The 24,637-nt window shown below is 39.6% G+C and overlaps 1 protein-coding gene across 3 annotated transcripts in view; it reads right to left on the bottom strand.

The window, feature by feature from the left end:
* The window catches only part of GCLC (glutamate-cysteine ligase catalytic subunit), a 33,985-nt gene that overhangs the window by 6,604 nt on the left and 2,744 nt on the right, over nucleotides 1-24,637 (bottom strand). For 2 of the 3 annotated variants that reach the window (XM_054179950.1, XM_009904163.2), the window contains exons 2-12: nucleotides 12,962-13,074; nucleotides 11,408-11,590; nucleotides 8,979-9,092; nucleotides 8,165-8,223; nucleotides 7,940-8,076; nucleotides 5,732-5,806; nucleotides 4,377-4,493; nucleotides 3,399-3,537; nucleotides 2,781-2,893; nucleotides 2,018-2,110; nucleotides 1,204-1,308 (exon numbers count right to left, since the gene is read on the bottom strand). In XM_054179950.1, the coding sequence (XP_054035925.1) occupies nucleotides 1,204-1,308; nucleotides 2,018-2,110; nucleotides 2,781-2,893; nucleotides 3,399-3,537; nucleotides 4,377-4,493; nucleotides 5,732-5,806; nucleotides 7,940-8,076; nucleotides 8,165-8,223; nucleotides 8,979-9,092; nucleotides 11,408-11,590; nucleotides 12,962-13,074 (1,248 nt within the window). Of the gene's footprint in view, nucleotides 1-1,203; nucleotides 1,309-2,017; nucleotides 2,111-2,780; nucleotides 2,894-3,398; nucleotides 3,538-4,376; nucleotides 4,494-5,731; nucleotides 5,807-7,939; nucleotides 8,077-8,164; nucleotides 8,224-8,978; nucleotides 9,093-11,407; nucleotides 11,591-12,961; nucleotides 13,075-22,850; nucleotides 22,976-24,637 lie in introns of all 3 variants that reach the window. The other variant, XM_054179951.1, reaches the window with a different exon arrangement.

The following is a 24,637-nucleotide window of genomic DNA, read 5'->3' as shown; positions in this document are numbered from 1 at the left end:
CAACCACACTCAGTGAGACAGCAAAGATTACTGTGAGATTAGCCCCATAAACCCCTATTATTTTACTTGAAAGAGGCAGGCTTACCAATGGTTGTGCAATTCTCTCGTGCATTACCTGCCAAACTGCTTGGCAAGCTCATGAAATTTCATTCTCCCTCCTAAGTCCCCCAATTCTTTAAGCACCTGATCTCTTTTTCAGTCTTAACTGGCATTCATTAGCTAAAAATGTTGTGCTTTTTGTACATCCAAAATAACCATGTAATTACACACTAAGTGCTAAATTACTGCATTATTGTATGAAGCTTGAACTCCCTGTCATGAGGAAGAGAATTTATCCTTTTTGAAATCATAAAAACTGTATGGTATGATTACAGTTGATTTACAGCCTCAGTATTTTCCTCCATTTTAATTCAAAACACTAAGAAAAGCCACAGGATAATACTGCCATGTGATAGTGAGCACTGGCAGCATTTTCTAGTGCATAGCCTGTCAAAAGCCTTCTGCACTTCAAGACCTTTTTCAAAGTTACTTGGAACTTTGCAGGGCTTTCCATTTAAAAAGGCATTTTCTGAGGCACTCAAACAGAAGAGAGATGTGCAAGGACAGTTTCAATGAAAACAGTTCCACAGTTGTGAGAACGAGAATAAGGAAAAGCTGTTTTGCATGTCTAAGTAAGTCACAGTTGTGACCAGAATCAGCAGTGTTTGTTATCACGCAAACAGGCTGTAAGGCATCCTGAACTCCTCCCTTCCCTCTCCACCAGATACAAACCTAACAGAGAACAAAACAGGAGACATAGGCAACAGCTAAGTTAAAATAAATATCTACAATTTTTATTTTAACTTCCTCTGGTTATTTTCTCCATATACAAAATGATGGAAGCATGCCCTTTCCCAGTCTCATAACAGTCTTGTGACCATGGTATTTCTCAACATTTCTGGAGCAGTCAGACACTGTTAGACACCACAGAATATTCCCACAGTATTTGTCTATAAGCTTAAATTCCATGAGACAGCAGTAAAATATTTAATACTGTAGAACTGAAACTAGTTCAAACTACTGATGCACAAAAGAAAGACTGAAAGTTAAAAATAACTTTCTCTAAGTGCATAAATATTAATTCCTAACTTGCAGAGGATAAAACCCAGAACTGATGCAAGCATGCTGCATTTAGTTCTAATAGACCTGATCCTTCATACCTACCTTGGACAACGGAATGAGAAAATCCAGTTTATATGACAGAATCACTCTGGTTAGTAATACCACAAAGACAACATATGCAGAGTTTTCAAAGTCTGTTAACTGGACCTAGACATAAAAGGATAAGAGATGAAATTACTTTAGTGAGAACACACTCATGGAAGTAGATAAACATCCAGTGGAGTCTGAATGTTTGACACAAACATTCATGTTGGTACTTGCATTCACACACACTCTGCTAGCAGAGATGGTGATGCTTGAGGGCTAGAGTCATCAGCAGTGACTTCACAAACAAAGCATGCACACACTTAAACAAATTCAACTTTTGAATCCAATACCAAAACACATTTGCATTTCAGAAGACTATCTAACAAACTGCATCTACAGGCTCTCTGTGTAATTACAAGTATATAACAGCTTTTACACTTCCACTTTAAAAGGGACTGAATTCAGAGAGCTCAGAAATAGACAGGTGTAAAAATACCAGTGAAAAATCACAACAACAGTGGAATTGTTCAGTACCAGGAAAAGTACTGGATAAATACAGTTCCTAGAAACTAAATGGGGCTTTGTTTACTGTTGTTTTAATACAAGCCTAACTCCTTTCCCCATCACTCCAAATCCATTAGCATGCTTTGCTGTGCTGCAGTGGATTCTCCTGTCAGTTACATTCCCACAGTTCATGTCTGATTAAATACTGCTGTCCACTTCACTTGCATCTAGTAATTCAGATGGGAGAAAACACAGCATAAGTAATAAGAGTTTGATACTGGATGGCACTTAAATGTGCTTTTGTGCATACTGGCACCTTCCTTACCTCCATAGGTCTGAATTCCACTCTCCATCCAATATCTGAATTTGGAGGAGGTGGCTTAAACCTCATTGTCTGCCAGTTTGTAGACTGAATATTCTGCAAAGCATAGGAAATAATCTGTTACAATCAAGATATGATTATTCTATAATATAATCAAAGAATAGTAAGCAGATAACTAGAGCCTTAGTATTTTCCCTGGAAGAGCTCAAGTTATAGAAGTGCTTACAGACTATGTGGCATGACATGACTTCATAAAAAATGAAGTGTAACTACTCATCTGGAGCAAATAAGTTATGCTTTCTTATATGTTATTTTGTTTGAGGATTATGCATAAGACACTAAAGGGCTAAGATTTAGCTGACCTTTTTTTTATGAGGGGCTGATGCATCATCCCAAATTAAAAATATCTAATATTACAGTCATTATTTCATAAAGCTGTATAAGAGAGACATTTATAAGTATCAAGCAAAACTGTTTGTAGGAAGCCATAAAAATATTCCCATAACACTTATGAAGAGCTCAAACTGTAGCTATGGATATACTATATTGAGCTTAAAGCAGAAGCCATCACCTTCTCCTAAATAAATGATAAAACAAAGTAATAAATGTGTTTATGACTGCAAAGTCATATGCTAAAGAACTAGGGTTCAAGTGAAAAAGTCAGGAAAAAAATAATCTTTGCTAATATACCCATCCTTCAATTAAGCAGTACTATAAAGTAATTTTAATGCATGTATTTAATGTATTTCTTCAAATCAGACACCACCTCAAAATGGTCGGATTCGTTTGCATCATCTAGATGTATTTTCTCCTCAAACAAAGTCAAGGGGTCTCGAATGAACAAGTGTGCAATATGCTGTGCCAAAAGGTGGTCAATACCTACAAAATGAAAATTCAAACAATTCACATAGCAAAGCGGGCTCTAAGAAATAATTTGTTTTACAAAACCGAAAACATCCAACTCCGCAATGCTACCTCAACCCACCACATCCTGTTCAAGTTTAAACGATGACTTCAGGAAGGAAGGAAATCATTAAAGAGGAGGGAAAAAAGAAAGAAAGTGGTTTGGAAATGGCAGCTGAATACTTGTGTGGCTGCCATTCTGCCTGTTTTCTGATGCCCCTCTGTGCCATCTTTCCTAAAGCAGCGCTCTCTCCACAAAGATAAAACATTAATGCGTCAACCACTGAGCTTCTCAAGCTGGAGTTAGGGTCAGTTTCTGTTACAAATGAATACTTAAAAAAAAAAATAAAATCAAAACCACACTATGAAGTTACTTCCTGAATAGCACAATGATTGAAACAAACAAGAACAGAAAGGGTAAAATATCCCCACACACTGCAAGCGTAATTCTTAACCTGCTCATAATGAAGCAAACACTTACCTTCCTTTATCAGGTGCTCGTAGATATCTTTGTCTATTGTCAAATCAATGTCATTGTATTTCTCACCACATTCAGATAGATAACTGTCTATGGAATCATATCTGGATTTACTGATTCTATAATGGTTGTTCTTCAGTGGCTATATAATTTAAGAATACAATATTTTAACAGCTTGTTAACAACGTTACCTAAGCTTTTCTCACTAATGACTTATGTGAGAATTATTACCCTGTTTAAAAACCCTACAGCCTCAATTATAATGATTCAAAGCATGAGTTTTAAATAGGCTTAATCAAAAGTGATCCAGGAACTATGACTATGTTGTTAGTAGAGATATGTATCTGAGCAAAAAAACCAAAAAGTCATCACATTGACTACAACTCTAGAAGTGGAAGTATTTTCCTGATGTAATATACTATTACTCCAAGTACCTGGAAAGCATTATTCTACCTATTGCGACACATACCAATAGTTTCATTATGCACACATTGTTAGAAATGCTCTTAAAATGGGTAGTTAAAAATATAATAAAATATTTCAGGTAGTTGAATTGGGTTTTTTTCTTTTCTGTCATTTTGGAAGCACCTTGAATGGCAATCCCTGCTTAGAGAAACGGCTCTTGTCACATAGTTCTAGTTTATACTACTGGATTACTCAACAGCACCTGCTATTTAATTCAAAACACTCTTTGCTTTTGGGCTTAAGCACAGACTGGAAGTTTCAGCACAGTAGGGGACATTTTCAGCAAGCTATGGAGAAGTGAGTAGAGTTCTAGAGGGATTCCATACCTAACTAAACATATTTTTGCTAATGTAAATTGCACAACTAGAACGAATGTTTACACCATCTCCCTTATATTTAACACAAAGACTGCCATGTTCCTTTTTTAGGGATTCTGATAAGCAAAAGCAGCATCTGATGCTAAAGGAGGTTTAACTTTTGCTTGAAAGATCTCAGAGAACTAACACCTAACATTACCTCTAGCCCCCTCTCCTCTCGTGTTCGATCATCTACAGATGCAGAGATTACTCCCCAGCGACAGTCAATATCAGACACGTAGCCTCTGTAGAATGGAGATGCAGCACTCAATGCCATCTAAAATGAAACGGGCAGACACGAAAAGAAAGGACAAGCCAATGAACCAAAAGCAAAATGCAACCCCATTGCAAAGGAAACGATGGTCTAGAAGTAACCAAAGTAGATACTTCATTTTGACACACTTCATTTTGACACACACAACATTTCTCAGTTACTGTCTCCAGAAAATGCCTAGATGAAGGATTGGTTCTACTGAACTGGCATCTGACTCTTTCCACATTTATTATCTCTACAAATCAGCATTTAAGGAACACGATGATAGTTTTAGAAGCAATTTTGGTTGATAGGGGTTGGAAGGGACCTCTAGAGTCCAACCCTACTGCCAGAGCAGGTTCCCCTAGAGCAGACTGTGTCAAGGCAGGTTTTGAATTACTCCAGAGATGGAGGCTCTCTGGGCAACTTCTTCCAGTGCTCCACCACTCTCAGAATAAAGAAGTTCCCCCTCATGTTTAGATGGAACATCCTATGTTCAAGTTTGTGCTTGTAACCTCTTGTCCTGTCACTAGGCACTACTGAAAAATGACTGGCCCTATCTTCCTGATGCCCACCCTTGACCCTTTAAGTACTTATTAGCGTTGATCCCTCAGTCTTCTCTTCTGTAGGATAAAAAGCCCCAAGTCCCTCACAGTCTTTCTTCGTAAGTGAGATGTTCTATTTCCCTCATCATTGTAGCCCTTTGCTGTATTATCTCAAGCAGCTCCCTGTCTTTTTTTGAGCTGAGGCCTCACCAGGGCAGAGTAGAGGGGTAGAACCTCCCTCAGTCTGCTTGCCACACTCTTCTTGATGCAGCCCAGGATGAGACAAAGGCACACTGCTGGCTCATGGTTATCCTGTGGTCGACCAGGACTCCCAGGTTCTTTTCCACAAAGCTGTTTTCCAGCAGGCCAGCCCCTAACCGGTACCGATACCTAGGGTTATTCCTCTCTAGGTGCAGTACCCTACATTTACCCTTGTAGAATTTCATAAGGTTACTCTCTACACAACTTTCCAGCCTGTCCAGGTAGGAATAGAATAGGAGTCTTGTGCATCTGGGAAGCATAGCAGAGGAGAAGAAACAAACACCAGTGCTGTGGTCATTTGAACATTAAATGAATCACATAGCTTCCCCCAGAGAACCAAAACTGTGAGAAGTGTTCAAGTGTTGATTTTTTCAGTTTAGATTTAATTATAATTTTTTTAACTTATACTAGCTTTTGGACAATGAAGAGCTGATGTGATAGAAGTCCCTTACTTACCACGATGGGACAGATTGTGGCCAGCTGATCATAAAGATACCTTGCTTCAGAAATGCTGCAAGCCTGGAATGTTACCTGTTGGAATAAGTACAATTGCCATCATGATTTCTATAATCATAGGGCAGGCACAGCCTTCCTAGATTTAGAATCCATCATAAAATAAAACAATTTAACTACCAAGAATTTCAAGGTTGGTTTTTGGTGGGCGTTTATTTCCTTCTCCTTTGTTTGGTTTTGAATGAGGTATTTTTATGTGGGCTCGCCTTCCACCCAGCTCTTGAACAAACTTTTGCCCTATGTATTAGCAATGTTTGTATCAGAAGCTTCTTTCCACAATTTCAACATTCATGACAAGATTTAAGAACACAGCACATAGGCTAAATATGCAAACACTTGCCAGAACCAAAGAAAACTGAGTTAACATCAATACACATAGGTCAGTAACGCACCTTAGGAAATATGCCAGAAACCTATTTTCTTAGAACAACAATCAGAAATTACTGTAGATGTAACATTTGTTTTATGTGACAGCTAATCCTATTTGAAAGAACATTTCACGACACCTTTGTTTGATCCTGCAAAACTGTGAAAAATAAACATCTGAGTCTACTGTGACTTTTAACTCTCTCGCCATCTTTGCAGTTTACATATTAATAGATCAGAGGACAGCTTAGAAGGCAGTGTACCACTGCATACCAGGCTTCAGCTGCTTGCTGTCCTGAAAAATGCCAGCTGAATACAGACTTTCCTCCTCCACAAGTTACAATTGTAGAGTCCCACAAAACATGCAGGTTTTTCCTCAGTCTGCTACTGAAGCCAAATCCAACCCCAAGCATTCCTTGGGAAAAAAACAACCAAACAACTATCTAACAAAAATAAAATGTATTTTTTTTTAAATCTCCAAACACTAAACATCCACAAAAACTCAAACCTTCTTGAGGTCACTAGTAGGATTTTTTCATTAAGGGGGTGTGAGAAGAGTGGTAGGAGAAATAGGGGATTTGTGTTTCTTTTCTCTTCTTAAATTGGCAGCCAACAGTCAATGGATACATCCCAAGACAAAGTGCATGCAATGAAGGCTTTTTTTCTGTGCAAGTCTTTTTTCCTTCAAGTGACCATCAGAAAAAAAACCCCAACCCAACCAAACAATTACACTTAGCTGCTGTCAAGAACTTTTTATTTATTCAGCTTTTGTAGTTTCTCAGTCTCACAGGGACTGCTGTGGAACCAGAACATCTTGGAGAATTTCCTTTAATCCCCAAGAGACTTAACAATAGCCTCTTCCTAGCTCTGCTTCCAAGACAGTAGTGGCAATGAGCAGATTTTATTGACAGTCAAATACATCGCTACTACCTAAGGCCTCAGTCCCTAGCAGCAGGTCACTATGATGAAGAAACATCTAGAACAAACAGATATTGGAAGGATTAAAGCACTCCCAAGATACTGGATTTCAATGAAGGATACTGTAAGTTAGTAGTCATTCAGGCAAATGACTGAAAACAAAAACTAGGCTTCTGATAATGGGAGAAAAGAGAACCAAGACTGTCTCCCATCATGCAGTAACGAGACAGCTACCCACATGGACTTTATAGGGTCATGGTACAAGTAGTAAGAAGACTTCTTAGCAGGTAGCTGATAATGTTTAGGAATGAAAAATTTTCTAGAGGAGTTCATGCTACTTGTAAATAAAATAAGATTATGCAGGAGAAAGCTACTTATTTTTAAAGATATCCCAGTGGCTTCCTGTCACTCCCTGCTTTTGCTGGTCTAAAGAGTGGGGAAGAAGGTAAAAAAAAAACCCAACACAAAATGAATAATCAGAAAGCACTACACGACAGCTCAGTTTTCATTCACACAGTATCCTTTACTCATGCCTGAAAGACAACCACAGTGAAGATGACACTTCACACCTCAAAAGTGCTGAAGTTCTAAGTATAGGTGCTTGATCAAATGGGGCTTGATCAGTTTAAGAAACCCCTTCAGCAAGGCATCCAATTGCATTTGAATATTAGCAGAAAATAAACATAACACAAGCAAATCTGGATTTTAAAACTCCATTACTAGGTGTAAGACTGTCTCATTCCCCCTGTTGCCACTAAAAAGACATCAGCTGAACTAAGCTAGAGAAATTAGACAAGGCAAACTTTAAAAAGGGAAGCATTTGGGGAAGACAACATATACAAAATCTTAAAAACAGACACATTTTACCTGAAGACAGCAGTTTCCCATTCCAAACCCCATAGCATCCATGTATATATAGTCTGGCTTTGCTGCCTTTGCTGCTTCTCCATCATCGTTAGGAAATGTTTCCATAAATGGTGATGGGGTGTTCTTGTCTTTAAATACTGTGTGGAAAATGCAGACACTCAGTAACCCAGAGCTTTACATTGAAGAATTATTTTGAACAAATAAACACCGATTGAATTTACTCACTTGGTACGTTTATCACAACCTTCTCTCCTCTTCGGTGCCGAATGTTTCTGGTCAGAGTACTGCAACAAACAAAAAGTTTGCTGAAACATCTGAAATCTTCTCTTTATGCATATGTTTTTGAATGTAAGTTTCTCAGTAGTTCTCAGGGTTTAAGCAAGTCAGCTCTATTTATTTTGAGCATTTTCCTTCCAAGTTTAAGACTGACTATAACAGACACAACACTGAATTTTCCTTCAGTAAAGCCAGTCCTATTTTGATTAACTTCACAGCACTATGCTGACAGAATAGGCAGAATTTAAAGGCCACTGACCTGAAGAATACAAAGGCAAGTGGAAAGCCACATTTAGTTTTTAAAATTCATTATTTTTAAGTCTCACCTTACAAAGGAAACCCCTCTCAGATTGTACAAGTAGTTTGACACCATGCTCCATTTCACAGCATCTAGGGCAAGTTACAGAGTACACTAAGATGCTGCAGTGACACACCTGAGTTAAGAGCTGGATTAACTGTGATGGAAGTGGTTAGTCATGGGATTTCAAACTAGAAACAATTTTGCAGCAGCATAATCAACACCTTTTGCCCCATGATGGAACGAACTACTATATTAAGGTACTTGAACTTAACACTTTAGATCTGTCACTTTGACAGATAATCCATGTCACTGCAAGCACATCTGCCCAAGTCCTTGTTATACCTGCAGCAACTAGCCACACAGTTCTCTATTTCAGTAATGCAAAGAAGCTGCAGGTATGCCTATGATATTTTGGAGAAGAAAAATATTCATCCTCTCATTCACACTCCCAAGTACTCTTACCTAAATCTAGGATGTTTATTGATGGCTTCATCTGGAAAAAAGAGGGATTTTGAAGCTCCTCCTTCTACCGGTGTTGGCTTATATTCTGGCAGCGTGAACCCAGGACACCCTAACCTGTGTAAGACAACAATGGAACACAAGCTGCAGTGAAAATGGGCTGTGATTTTTAAAAGGTCAGATGATCAGAGATTAGGATTCCAGTAGAAAAAAAGAACAAAAAGAGATTTTTTAAAAACTTGAACATGGAAGTGTGAGAAAGAGATATTAAAACAGTTGCTGTTTAATGGTCAGCACTTGCCAAGAACTGGCTTCCATGGCTGTTAAAACAGACCAACAAACTTCTGTTTCTCAAAAACTGTTACTCTACAATTAGACAGCAAACACAGCCCTTTCTAGTGGCTAGAGCAGGAAAATTTACAGTATTATGCAAAGTACATCTATATTTTAATGTGTTAAGCACCTGACATTGACACTGACATGCAGTTGCATTCTCTGCCTTGAACACTTTCTGTAGAAGGTACAGGTTAATGTTGATTGATGACATAATTTATTCAACCATGCTCCCAAGAAATGGGCAAGTAGATCCAAATACAACCCTCCCCTTTTGAACCTCCACTGCAAGTTTAAGAGTAATATGAAACAAGACTAAGTAGGGTTTCAGTACAACTGACATAAATAAACATTTAGGAAGCTGCTGGTAAAGTTGCAGAAGATTAATTTCTCTATGCTGCACAGCCTAATGGAAAATGCTGTGTTCTCTTGAGAGGCTCTAGTATGTGAACGTATGTGAAAGGGTTAGCTGAGACAACTACAAGCAAACTATTCAAATTACCTGGAAACATTTCTAGAAAGATTAATTATGTTGCTAAGATAGTATTTTTTTAAGGTTTGTTCAATTTTAACCAAGTTGTTTTTAATTTGAATAAGTTTACTTCTTTTACTTCTGTCAGCACTCTTACCTTTTTTTTCCCCCCTCTTTTCAGATGCACAGATTTTTGTTTATCACACACACATGTATAAAGAGAGCACAGACATATTCTGTGATACATGTTACTGTAGAGAGAATGTGGCAAAGAAACCCAAGCCTACAAAACCTCAGAAATACATCAGCATCACTCCAGTCAAACCAACAGGGAACTGAATGGCAAGATAGCAAAAGGTGCAAACAAGAAACTAAATAGTCTAGGGATAGCAATCTATGAAAGATGAACCTATGTTTGGGATGATCCATAAGTAATAAATAATATTTTACTGTTTACTGGCTTCTACTTAAGTCAGATATATTGCTCTTACAGTGAGGTAAGAAGTATTTATCTGCATTCACAAAGTGATTAAAAACTCATCTCTCTATTCCTTGCATGACTGGGTCTGAAATGTTTGTATATGAAGTTCATTAAATGACATGATCTGTTTGTAATGTTGCAGGATAAAAGCAGCCCCACCAATTCTGTAAACATGCTGAAAACTACTTAACATTGCACTTCAAATAAGTACTTAAAAAATAACTAGTATAGCTCCCTCCATAAACAGGAAGCATATTTTGCCAAGAGAGTGTTCTTGCCAGCATTCATGGGGCATAAAGCAGGCATTTTGGTACCTGAACTTTGCTAAGTGACATTCTGTACTGTTTCTGCTCTCAGAAAGAATTTATGGCCATTGCACTCTGTACCATACAAGAAGCCATCCAGAAAGGCCAGTTGCTTCTCTCCCACTACAGAGTAATTTTTTCACTATTTTAAGCACATTTCAATGACCAAGGCTAGTTAGAGTGAACATAATAAAGCCTACTTAGAATCATCTTTGAAAGGAAGGTCACAGTTTTCTCCTGGATAACAAAGTACATCTTGAATTCAAGAGTCTCTTTATAATAATAAAATGGAGGAAATCTACCTTTCATAAAGGTCTTAAGAACCCAAGAGAGGTGCACTCCTGACCAGATTCACTAAGTACAGTATTATAGAAGTCTTAACTCTTCATTTTTCAAAATAATCACAGTCCTATTTTACTTTGTGCTCCAAGCCCCCAAAATTAGCTTGCACATGCTTCAATGATAAAAACAGTGTTAAAAATCAGATCAAGTTAATCCTGTTTTATAAAACTGCTACTTACAAAGATCAAAGGTTATGAAATGGACAAAGAAAAACCTTTTATATACGATTGGCCATATCAGTTGAAGATGGCAAACTACTCCACATAAAATACTCCTAATTCTCTCCTAATACAAGATCATCTCAGATTAGAAGGAACCTAAAAATACAAAATATGCCTTTTTTTTGTCTCGCTGCAATAAAAATTTTGGGAAATATGACCAGAACATTAAGTCAAAGTACTTAAATTGAATCATAATTTGCTCAGTTTAGCTATGTGCCATAAGGAGAAAAAGTGTAGAGGGAGAATACCAAACTGTTATACTTCATCAGTCATCTCACCTTGGAAATGATGTCACAGTGCAAACAGCCTCATTTTCTTTGAGCACAGAAGCAGCCTCTTGCCGTCTTTTCCTCATGTTGTCTTGCACAGTGTTGAATTCAGACATGGTTCCCCCATATGGCTGCCCAGGTGTCCCTTCAATCATATAGCTTCCATATTCTGGTCGCCAGAGTGTCGGGTGGCTATGATATAAGAACAACCTTGTTGAAACATTTGTACAACTTTGAGAAAGGTGGATCATTTGCAAGAATTTCAGGAGTGAATGCAACTTCAAGGAAAAAAAATAAATCTCCTAAGTTTGATTATTTGGTAGAGTGACACGATGTACCTCACTGCCAGGAGGCAGTGAAAAGAAATCAAGTCGCGGTTTGGCAGCAGGCATTGCCGTACCGTGCAGCAAGTTGGATTTGCCTATGTCAAACTGTAATCATCCTTAGGATCTGTCCCAAGCTTTGAAGGTTTAACTGGACCTAGAAAATCAGAACATTCAAGTACTTCCACAACCAAGTCACAAATCGATTACCTTAAGAAAATAAATGCAGTCTGAGCGCTCCTAGTTGCCCCTGGAAGGTAACAGCTTCCCATCCCCTCCTCAAGACATGCCATCTCTACGGAGCACGCTCTACCAGAGGCACAATCACATCTCCCCTACTGTTCTGGCAGTAGCAATTCTGAGCCAAAACGCAAAGGAATCCCCCTGGCAGGCTTTCATTAGTCCCACTACTGAGGAAGACCAATAGGGAAGACAACGTTAAGTTACCCAGAAATAAGTGGACAGGGCACAAAAGCCTTTCCTCACAACACTAGAGTTTCTCCACCTTCCTGTAAGCTGTGACCTACTTTTGGCTCTCTTCTGTTCTGGTATCATTTCTCAGCCACCAAATAAAAAGCAATTCACACTGCTCTGGCTAGCTGAAGCAAGGATACAATCCAGTTACTCCTGACAACTCCATGGGAGAGGACAGGGAAGAACTGCCCTGCCATTCTTACATCTACATTCTTAATTCTGAAAAGAATGGGAGCGCACTCCTACAGACTCCCTATACAGCCCTCACTTGCTCCTGCAGACAGGGACACAGGCTCACGTGCACACAGCCCCAGGCTTTATGGGGCAGGGGAAGTGTGTACTGTGTACACAGAGACACCAAGCCAGAGCAAGACAAAACAAATACCCAAGCTAACTTCTGAGAGCTCACTGTCACGCCCTCCATTTTGGAAATATTACTAACACAAAAGGTGCATGGGCTGCCTGCAAATGTGATCAATATCTTTCACTTCCTGCACCCCAGCTTTATCTGAAAATAGCAGTATCTGTGGCTTACAGTTTTACCAAATGCAGACTTCAAAGTTAAGTCAGCTCTACAAAACACTACAGAGTATCATAACAGGAGGGGGAAAAAAACAACCAACCAAAACAAACAATCCTCCACCCCACAAAAAAACAAACAAAAACCCCCCAAACACCACCACACACACAAAACCTCCACAGAACAACAAAACCCACCAAACAAACAAAAAACCCTACCCAAACAAGCCAGGAAACAGCTACTCACTTGGGGTTTACCTTCTCACCCTTGTCTTGAAGTGTTTGAAGAACTTCTTCACCGCAGAGCACCAAGCGCACTTTCTTATTCTCATGGTCAAATTTTACTAACATATACTCCACCTAGTAAATAGTAAAACCAAAATAATTCCATGGTAAAGGTTTGTTCACACAGAAACACGTTGGTACATAATGTAAAGCATCACTTGGAAAGAAAAAAGTGAAAAAGGATGCCAGGATGAATTTTACCTATATAGAAGCTTAAAAACCATCACTGACTACAAATGCAGCAAACACTGCCACAAGACTGTGGCATGCTTATTTAATCTTAAATAAAGAGGTAAAATTCCTTGAAATTGGTGTTGAAATAGTTTCCCCTCCATTTCTAATTGTGACTATTTCACAAAAAACGTTCCTGAATTTGTATTTGCCTCCACAGTATTGTTCAGACTAAAAAAAAATTTAATATACTATGCAAGCTGTTAACCACAACTCTCTATCATCCCATGTGTTAAGTGGCTCTGCTGATGACAAAAACAAACAAAAATTAATTCTGGAAACAAGAGATTCATTTATAGTCATCCCTTCTCAGGGCTATTTAAGACTAGCACGACAGAGCTTCATTTACACCACAGAAAGCCCATGGTTTTAAACAGACAGCATCGGTCCCAATATTAACACGCTCCAGCTCTTGGCACAACACAGGGATTTCCATCCCTTCTTGATTCGGCTTTGCTGCCAACCTTTCTTCCCCTTCTGCCTAGAGGTGTACCTTGCCCCCAGGACTTTTGCCTCCTTGTCCCTTTCCCTGCCCCAGGTTGCAATCCTCATCCACTCCTTGTGACATATTGGTGAAGAACTCAACCCAACAAGGCAGCTAACGGCAGCGCTGCCAACACAGCATCTGAGCATTGGAGAACAATGTTTCCCTAACAGAGATTACCTGAAAGCAGCCAAACTTGGAGCACTCACATATGATCTTTCTAATCTCCATGCATACTTGCCATCATATCTCCTGTAAGGTCTTTCAGAGCATCACCAATTCTAGCAACACAATAGCTTCCTGGGCTCTGTAGGCCTTTGGTACGTACTGATGTAATCTACATCCCAACATCTATTTGGCAGGGAATACTTTGCCGTGTTTAGGAAGCGTGAAAGACAAAACAGCTGCCATGTGCCACCTGCCACATAAAAGCAGAAGTTGTAGGTGGAAATGCATCACAAGGTTACTGCCTCCAAAAACCTTCAGCTGGACCAGTGGCGATACACAGTATCAACTGTTGGAGGCTCTCAAACCACTGTATCTGAAACTTTCGAAACTCCATCAACCTGCAGTTAAAAATCCAGGCTGCTGTTCCACAACTAGAGCTTGCCACAAGTTTTGCACTGTGCCCCTCAGTATGGTTTTCCACCACTGCCCAGAACTGCACCCAAACACCACTGCTCCAGCTCCAGGACTTTAGATTCACACAAGATGCTGATGTTAAAGCTTCAGCATCTTAACTCGTGGCAACTTCTATTTAGTACCAAAGTCTGATGTGCATCAGAAAACAGCTTGCCAAAACACAGAACTTGTGCAGCATTTTCCAGCACACTGTAACTGGACTTGTGAACTTCATGTTCTTTGGTTGCTGCAATGCTTATGAAGAGCTGGTGCCAGCTACTATGACAATGAACATAATCCTATATTGGGATTTGTGGATGAAATCTCAAGCGGCATTTTCCAAGTATGTTTGCAGTTCTACAGAATTTCCTCAAACTCTGGAGAGACTCATGCAGCAACTACACAAGTTCTCTGGATTCTTCAAGATAAAATTTTAATCCCCTGATGAAAAATAGTGATTTCAAGTTTGTTAAGTCATCATTTCTTAATGTGGTGTACTTTGTGGTTTGAGTCTATTATGCTGCTTGAGATAATTACAGATGATAGTCAACCAGAATGCATTCCAGCACTGATATTCTTCTTACCTAGTACCAGTCTCTCCAAAGACACCTAACCTATGATTAGTGGCAATAAAAAGGGACTTCTCCCACATCATCAAGTTTCCTGCCACGATCAGAATCCCTTCCTACTTTGGAAAAATCACTCAGACCCAGACAAAACTACAGAAGGTACACAATTGCACAGTTCTCTAGGACACACAGACAGGTGCGTGAACGTGCATTAAGCTTAGTGCATGCCTTGCCTCCAACCATACCACCTGTGTGGATAGGTAGCAGAAGAGAGGGCAAAGGAACTGCAGATGATTTAGAGAGACCCAAAAGCTAAACACTAGTCCCCCATTACATGAGCACATCTTAAAAATTCCCTTCCAAATGGAACGGCAATGAGCTGGTAATATGGCCACTGAATTGTTCTTTAAACCACATTGCAAGTTTCAAAAAAGAAAATAAGCCAAAAGCATAAAGAAACATTAAGACAAGAAGGCAAAAATCAAAGAAGTCAAACCACTTCATAATCCAGCACTGAATATAATGCATTTATGCATCAAGCTTTAGAAACAACTACTACTCTTGCCTCCAGAAACATTGACTAAATCTTCAAAGCTGTCTTAACACACAGAAGATCTGCCATTAATTTTAACAAGGGAAAAAAAATAAAAATCAGACATCTGCCAACAATTCCAAGTAATCCACAACAGAATCTTGCCAACAGAAGGGCTGACTGAATGGGCATCCTTAAAGAATTTAATTTAAGCTCATAAAACGTTTAGCCTACAGCTAGAAAGAGAGAAACAAATTCAGAGTTCATAAATTTTTACATTTAATTTCAGCTTGTCATTTGCAGACTTGTTACATGTTTTCTATCCACAATAAAGTTCAGAGAACTGCAGCCAAGCTGCAAGCACCAGCATGCCTGGCAGAGCTTCAAGAGTCCAAAAGTCAAATATCTAGGGTTTCACCCAACATTCAAAATTCACCATTTTGCCAGGCTCTCCAGAGTGACTTTTCTTCCCAGGTTTAACTAGTCTTGCTAGCAAGCAGCAAATTAAGTGTCAGGTCAACTACTGATGCAGATGGCTGACAAGCAGCCCTGTTAAGAGCTGGGCAGCAAAGTGCACCTTGCCAGGGTAAGGAAGATGGCCTCTTTGGACCCATTTGCCCAGGTGGGCTCTCACCTTGCAGCAAGGCCTACACATCTGTCCTCCAGCTGACGCGTGCTGCAAGGCTGTTGAGGACAAGAGGCAACCTCCCAGCTTCTCCCTGCAGACAGACACACTCACTGAACAGCCCAGCTCTGTCTGGCTTACAGAAGTGATGTAGCACCTTACCAGAAGAAGGAACAAGTTTGGCCAGCAAGACTGCAAAGTAAAAGTTCTAAACACCCCCCACACACAGAGCAAGCCTGAAAAAGAGTTCAAATTTAAATGCATTTAAAAGGCAGATAATCTGAGTATAACGTATTTCCATGAGCCAACACAAACTATTCTTTACAGAGTTCCTTCCTATCAGCTACTGACTTGCAATACACTACATCTACAGAGTACTTCCATGTCAGCTCCACTCTCTTGCTCTATCTTCTAGGAAAGGAGTATGCACCATTAGCTTGCTGGAAGGACAGCACCCAGAATGGCATTACCTCACTTGCTACAGTTCTCACAGTCAGCCACCAAGGAAATTTCAGGGGTCTGACAATTTTTTGAACTTGCCTCTGCAGAAAGAGCCACAAGTGATACTCTAGGATTCTGTGATCTTAGAGTCCCTCAGCTGGGGAGGAGCTAAACCACTCTCCATGCATTAAGACAAAACAGCCATGCTGGACTTGCCTAGTGGCAACATGAAGGATGATCATTCTGTGGGAACAGTTAAGCGTGTCTGAGTGCCTGATTTCTTTGACTGTAATTACACATATTATTTCTGCATAAAGCACACCACTTAGAAATTAAGAAATACCAGTCAACTGACTCTTGTGATACTGTGATACTGTAACCAAAGTTCATGCATGTAGTATCACTGCCCAAATATCAGCCTTGGCAGTGGTCTGCTTTCCAATATCATAACCTCTCCTTGTACACCCCATATAGCACCATCACGCTAAGTACACAGGGGGAAAAGACCTTTCTAATAATTCTGAGTAACTCCTCTGCTCTAGAGTAAATGTTAAAATCCTTTTAATATTCCGGTATTTGCCACAAGGTATTCCTGCATATGGAAACACAGGTTAAGTATGCAATCTGGACTTTGGTAAACTCAGAAGGAAGGTGTTGAAAAGATTATGTAATAGAGGAAAATAGTTTAAGAAGGATGATCTGATGAAAAGCTTTTTTGAGAGGAAAGCAATGAAAGTCTGTATGCTCTCTGCCCGTGAAAAACGGCTCCCTGAATTCAACTTTCACCACGATCACCTGTCACCGCTGTGGATGCCTCATCATTGGAAGTGTTCAAGGCCAGGCTGGATGAGCAACCTTATCTATTGGAAGAGGGCCTTGCCCAAGCTTAGGGGTTTGACTAGATGATCTGTGAAGGTCCCTTCCAATCAAAACCATTCTGTGAGTCTAAAAAACTGTGATTTCAGCAACTTGTGGACCATTGTTGCTCCTCAAAGACTGTCTTATTGATGGTTTCTTTCTCCTTCCACTGCTACGTGTACCTGGAACAACTGTTAGCAGTCTCCTCATACACACTCTCCCTCACCTCTGGAGCTTCAACAGAAATTTACATTTTTTCATAAACACCAACTCAGGTCTCATGGCTTTTGTTTACTATTACCAAAAGCCACTAAAACACTTAACGTAAGAATTTTCATGAAGAATGCCTCATATATTTATGTATACAGTAGAAGATAAAATCAAGGTAAACTTTCTTCCCAGAAGCAAAGAAACAAAGTCTTTTTCATTAGTTATTAAGCTTCATTATGGTGGTGGGGGGGGGGGGGGGAAAGTAGTTAAGTAGTTCTCCCATACAAGTGCTGGTCAGTTAAGGCATCATTAAAATACCAAGTGTGATTAAAATGACAGTCTGTGGGAGAACAAAAAGCTTTAATAATCGGTCTGTTCATTAAAAAACCTCTGCCACAAGTTTTCAAAGTCAAGATGGAAAAAAGCAGATTTTGTCCATAGATACACAGTCTTCTGATGGATGTAGAGTGTGTTACTCAATTTTTTTAAATGCAGTTCTTTTCTCACCATTGCTGTGATAAAACATGGAGCTACAGTAATAACTAGCCGGTAACACACCTTTAATAAAAGGTTTACTAGCCTACAAACAGGAGTCTAAGCCTTGAGGGAGCAAAGTTCAGAGGAAGAAAAAGGCTGGCGATACCATGGAAGCTGGCTATCCTGCTTCTAGCCAGCCAACTATGCACTGGAATGAGGCTGAGCACTTCCACTCTCATGAGATTACTAGGGATGCTCTCTGCCATGGAAGTTACTTCAAAAACCTGCCATGAACAGTAGAACCAACATTCAAATGTATTTACTAAAGACTTAATTTTGATCAAGCAGACTAGAAATGGTCCATCCAATTAAGTACCATCTCCAGCTCTATATGACACCAATGCACAGAAACCATGTTCTAAACCCCAAACTGATGCTTTATCACATTGAAAATAAGCAAGAAATGAAAAACTTCTATGCCATGTTACAGATGAGCATAGATAAAGAAAAGAATGAGAACACTGGGGCTCTAATCTCACTCAACACAGCCAGTTTCAGCTAAGTGATCCTGCCTGTTCCTTCTCCCAGCTGCCAACATCAGGGCTGCAGATCTTTTTGTTCTGCATGTGATAGGATGTGACTGGAGGATGTCTTGTGCTGCACAGTTCACAAACCAGGAAGCTGGGTTATTTAAAACTAAAATCTAGAGGTTATAACCCTTTGCATCCTTCTAAAGAACAAGCCATGGCACATTACAGAACAAAGTGTCTCCTATTCTATTCTATTCTGTTCTATTCTTTAACTGCTGTACTATGCAAAACCTGAGGTTAATACATTTGAAGAAAAGACTAGTATAATGTTCATTTCAGATTTCTGAAAAGACAACTTTAACATACTGACACGACTTTTTAAATCTAAACCAGAAAATGAGAATGCATTTTTGGCACAGCTCTATTTTCTATTCCACACAGACTAAATGCTTTTATGGAATAGTAAACTAGCATTTATTCAACTGTGAAACAAGATGATACAAGCTTCTAAGTTGCCTCTTGAATCAAAAAGAAAGAAGAAAAAACAACAAACACCACCAACAAAACTTTCCTGTACTCAGCCTTCTGACTCACCCTTTCTCATACTGTTATAAGGCACGTGCACAGCAAGAGGAAGGTCCTAGCAAAAGGGGAATTACAGCAGACAATCCCGTGACAAGACCATAGCAATTCACTTGACATCCACAGAGGGAAGTTCACTGTGAACAGAATATTTATTAGAAATATACAAACAGCAGAAAAGTAAAGCTCCTCTTATTAAGATCTGAGATTGGAAAGGAAGAAATCAGTGGGGGAAAGTTACTGTTTATGACAAACTACAGTTTCTTTAGGAAAAAAACCAACACTCCAAAAACAACCAACCAAACAAAACCCCCTCCAAGCTGGTTTCTAGGAATCAGCTTTTCCAAAAAGTAGCTTTTGAAAAAGGAGCTCACTACAAACCCCAGAGAATCCCACACTGTCACATGCACAACACATCTGGTGGCAAAGCTTACAGGGAAGTCAGTGGTGCTGCACTACAGCCTACATCTACCTTATTGCCTGCTCATGGAAGAACTGAATGTGAGGGAGCTGAAGCAAAATAATCAGTTATCAGTGGAGGTTAACACATCATGCGTGTTTTGAGAGCTAGATGGTTTAGCTGTAGTTTGGTTTAATTCCTCATGTCAAGGAAAGCCTCAAGCCAGGCAGAAAAAGTAGCTCCACAACAGCAAATCCAAGCACCCAGGGAAGGAATTAAGGTGGTTACTCTTTAAGGGTACCTATTTCACTCAAGATTCAAGAGTTACAGTTGCATTCATTAGTGTGCTTGTTTTTGCGGTGGCATACCTACACTCAAAGCTGTCAAGCAGGTGAGCTGATGCATTAACAACATACCTTCAGACCCTGTCCCAGAAGCACAGCTATGACAAAGAACAGATGGAGCTACAAAACATATTAAAGGAAGCACTAAATCTATTTGTAAACAAATAATGCCATTGCCCCTTGATTCAGCCAAATGAAGCTCAGCGAGAAAGGCTGAATGAGCAGGCACGTGAAAAATAACCGAATCATTCACGAGTGCTGCTTCCCCCTCCACGGCAAGGGAGCGAGTGCATCGATTAAGACAGCTTCCATTCAGAGGCATCCACACATGTGCAATTGGCAGGAGGCCATCATGAAGAATTTCTGCATGAAAGAAATTCAAGAATGCATTCTGTTTGTGGAATTTTGCTGGGGGAGGGGGAGACTCAAAGTGATTGTCTTAAAATGACAAGAGCTCAAATGAAAACCAACCACATTTTCTAAGACTTCTGGCCTGTATTAGCTTTATTATAAATACAAGATTCCCAGAGAAAGCTTTAAAACAGAGCAATTTCTGGTATATTGCAGCAGTCTGTACAAAGTAAAAATGTGAGATCATAATATTGATGACAAGCCTGTAGCATGGCTTCTCTGATTTTTTTTTTTTTAAAGAACATCTATTATTTATAACCAAGAAAATATAAGAACTGATTTTTTTGATTCTGTTTTATTTATAAAATATACAATAAAAAGCTGGTTAGAAAGTTGCTGGTGAACATTAAAGAAACCTTGGGAGTCACTTGACAATTATCTAAGTGTTTTGGACAGAGGGATATACATCTTGCAGCAAATGGAGTTTAAAGAAACCATTACCAAGTATCTATTCTTGTTTCCCAAGTGCCTGTCTTGGCTTCAAAGGTATCATATGGCATCTTGATCCACAGGACATCTAGGCTTTGTAAAATAATTATCTTAAAAGGACATCTGCTTTTCTCTTCCATTAGATAAGGCAAACTTCTTGCAAATGAGAAAAGAACATCACCTATCCTGTACACCATGATGCTCTCCAAACCTACTGATGCTTTGATCAGTCACAATCCTTATGTCTATTTGAATGTTTCCATGTGCACACATCTCTCAGTAAGCTTCACTGTTGTGTTTTATTGATGACCAAAATGTCATCTGATGAGCTTGATATACCATTGTTAAAAACCACTCTAGACTTTGTTCTTGGTTTTAAATGGGTGACAGACAAAAAACGGAGGCTTGAACTGTGTGCACCTGAGCCCAAATGCATTTCCTCAAGATGCAGCAATCACTTCACCAGTCTGAAGACCTTCAGACATCATGTCACTGATCATAATAATTGCTACTCCCCAGGGGATAAAACAAACAAACTGTGACCATTTGAGGCTGTGCCTTTAAGAAGGGGACAGTGCTGGGACACTATGGCTGATTGTTTTTGTAAATATTGAGACTCTAAACGAATTTCATTGGTAGATTGGTAGAACGTAGCTTTAAGTTTTAGTGCAGCTGGAACTTTCCTCAGTTCGGTTCCTCTTCCCTCTCCCTTTCCAGCCTGTCTGCTTCTGGGCATCTGGCCAGAAGGGCCACAGATAACAGATGAGCATTAATCCAGCACTAATATTTCTTGCTACTAAAATTCTTCTAACTGCCTTTTTCTCTCTCTAACCCCTCTTTGGAAAAAAGGGAGGTAGGGGGAGAGAAGGGGGTACAGGGGGACCCCCCCTCTGTCCAGAGGTGGAGGGGGGCAGCCTGTTCCAGTATCCTTCTTTGCTGTATATTTCTGTATATATATTGTAAATCTGTATATTTGTGTACATAAATTCCCTGCGTCTCACATTGCTTTGTAAATACAGCATTCCCTTTTGCTTCACCGGCTGAGTTAGCTGTGGTCTTTTCATTCCTCCTTAGTGGGGTAGGGAAAGCTGGGCCTTCTCTCTCAACCCACCACACAAACAAACAAAAAACACCAGGAAAAAACACCCAAAAAACAAACCCAAAGCCATTCAGGCTGTAAACTGCAGCAGGACACTAATGCAATAGCTAGGTCCTTGGGAAGAATAGTTCAAAATGAAAAGCAGTTTTTTTCACAGCCCAGCCTTTCATTAGGAAAAAGGAGAAAGCTTTAAAGAGTCATGCATCTTCTAATAAGAAGTAACCCCTTCTGCTAGGAAACCTCTGGCCTCTTGCAGCATCTCAGAAGGGCTGCCTCACTTCTTACACAAAGAAGTATTGAATGTCAAATGTTCATTTTAGTTATCACTTAGCTTATTTATGAAGTATAATTAAAAAACTAGTGGACAGGGAGGAGAATGAATCAAAAGTATAGGAGAAAGACCAAAAGAAGTTAAAGAAGAGAAACATTACAGGCAGAAAAAAACCCAAAACATAAAAAAACCAAACTCCCAGAATCACATCAGGAAAACTTCAACTTGCAAACAGTGCAGTGGCACATTTTTCACACTTCCTCACGCAACTCATTATCAAACCTACTTTAAATTAAGGCCAAGTTTCATTCCTAAGTTTCTATGAAGAAAACAACTTTCTAAAAGCAGAAGTTGCTTATTGTGTGCTATGTCCCAATACTGACAAGAACAAGACTGATACATAACAAAAGGGTCATTATGTCCAAATCCACTCAGCAAGGCTGGCAAGTCAGACTGCCATTTCATTCACATAAACCTGTCATATTTTGCTCATGCTTTCTACACCTCTCCTTCCAAGCAGATCTCCCTCCAGCATGCCTTTCTCAACATTTTCATACGTTGTAGCTGCTCCTCCTTTCTCTTTAAGGTTTCTTTTTCTCCATCAATTTTCCTTTTCCCCAACTCTTCTTTCTTCCCAGTCCAGATAGGTGTTCAGCCTGGAGAACAACCAACCTGTCCCAGTTAGCAGCAAAGCAGAATGCAGAAGATAAGTGTTACATGCACATGTGAATACATACGTCTATGCAGTTATGCGTGAAGTGCCGTGACTCGAACACTCGTGCACACTCAGCACAAAGCCAGGGCAGTGAGCCTAGCCAAGGGCCAGTCATTCCACTTGTCTGATCCCAGTGTCCACATTAAGCTGCAAAGTGAAATTTAAGCAACATCCGTCAGCTAGAGGAATGCATTCAGCAGATGAGGCACTGAACGGTACAAGATAGCTGATAATGCACTGGCACAGAAAAGGGCTTTTTGGGACAAAAGCTGGGAAGCAGCAGAATAGGCTTTGCCTTACTCTCAAAAACCCTTTAAACTCTTTTGGTACCACTAACATCTGCCAAGCTGCAAAGAGTTACTGTTTCACATAGTGCCTGCCAACTCTACTGAGGTTTTAATACACAGTACTGAAGACTTCCAGGTTCTTGCATTTGCTGCAAAATAAATTTAATGACCACTACTCTGTAAACCCAAAGATAAGCTTACATTGCTGGATGGGAGAGGAAGAGGAGAACACAAGGAGACCACGTGATCATACTGGTTAGCATGACTGGGTCTTGCCAACAAATCTAATTGTTGCTCAACTTTTGTAGGCATTAAGACATGGATAATAGGGAGCAGTTTGATGAGGGATAATGAGATCAAGCTCAGTATTTTCCACAGTCCAGACAAGCCAAGCATAAACAAGGAGGCTAACTGTCAGTTTTGAAGAGGCAAAGGTTCTTTACCTGTGAATGCAGGTTCAAAGAGACCTACAGGAAGATTTTTTTTTTTAAAGCAAAACTTACTCTGTACACTCACATTTGTATGTGCTGTCATTCCCACCCCCCCTTTTTTTAATTTACCATTACAAAGATTTCATAGTTGTGGAAGACAGAGCAAAGAACCACCACCCTCAAAAGAGAAAACAGTTGTCTGGGAAACCCCTTGGTTCTACTAACCCTGCAATCAAGAAGACAGTTGACTTTACAAGAAGCAGCAGAAGCAGTGTTTTGATCTTTCCAGCTCTTTACACAGGGGATGATGGAAGGCACTATGGAACACTACCCTGCAATGCAAGTTATGATGCTGTCTCACCACTCTTGCCTAGCACACAAGAAACAGAAAGCATACAACAACTACACTCAGTTTCATTCCCTGGGAGAGCAGGGAATGTAGTCCCTAGGTGGTTACAAGCACTCTTGAGTCTTAAAATAAACACTACAAAGTGGAGTCCTCTTGAAAACAGATCCAAAGTGAAAGCTAGTTCTATACTCACAAGCAAGCAAAAGATTTTTCACAGTAGTATCAGCTGGGTGCGGATAATCTTTAAACTATTCATGCCTGATGTGAAAGACAAAACTCATAGCCGTATCTCAAAAATGAAGTAAAAAATAAAATAACACACATTTGTCACCAAACATGGGCTCTCAAACTCCAAAGTAATTTTGTTTATTCTGATTTCATCTCTACCATCATGTGAGGGTTGTCATCCTCATTCTTGATTTTTATCTTCAAGAGGTTTTTAAAACAATAAAATACCTTCTGGCTATGACTTTGTACATGAAGGTCAAATTGCACAAATGTCTTTTTATGAAAGCTGTCCAATTAGTCAGTTGATTCATCTAAGGTACGTGTACATCTGGCGCCTCTTCCTAATAGCTAGATATTTGAAGGAAAAAACACAATTAAAACCCCAACAAATGCACTGCTTTATCCACTAGTCTACCTACAGCACAGATGAAATAAGTGACGCAGATGGGTATGTTTTTGTGTTTGTATAACAAGAGCAGACTGGCAACAAGTATCTGGTGCTTTAACACGCCTC

The sequence above is a fragment of the Dryobates pubescens genome, chromosome 3 (assembly GCF_014839835.1).
Source record: "Dryobates pubescens isolate bDryPub1 chromosome 3, bDryPub1.pri, whole genome shotgun sequence".
Taxonomy (NCBI): Eukaryota; Metazoa; Chordata; class Aves; order Piciformes; family Picidae; genus Dryobates; species Dryobates pubescens.
The sequence above is the reverse complement of the archived record's forward strand: the minus strand, read 5'-3'. Positions and strand labels throughout refer to the sequence as shown.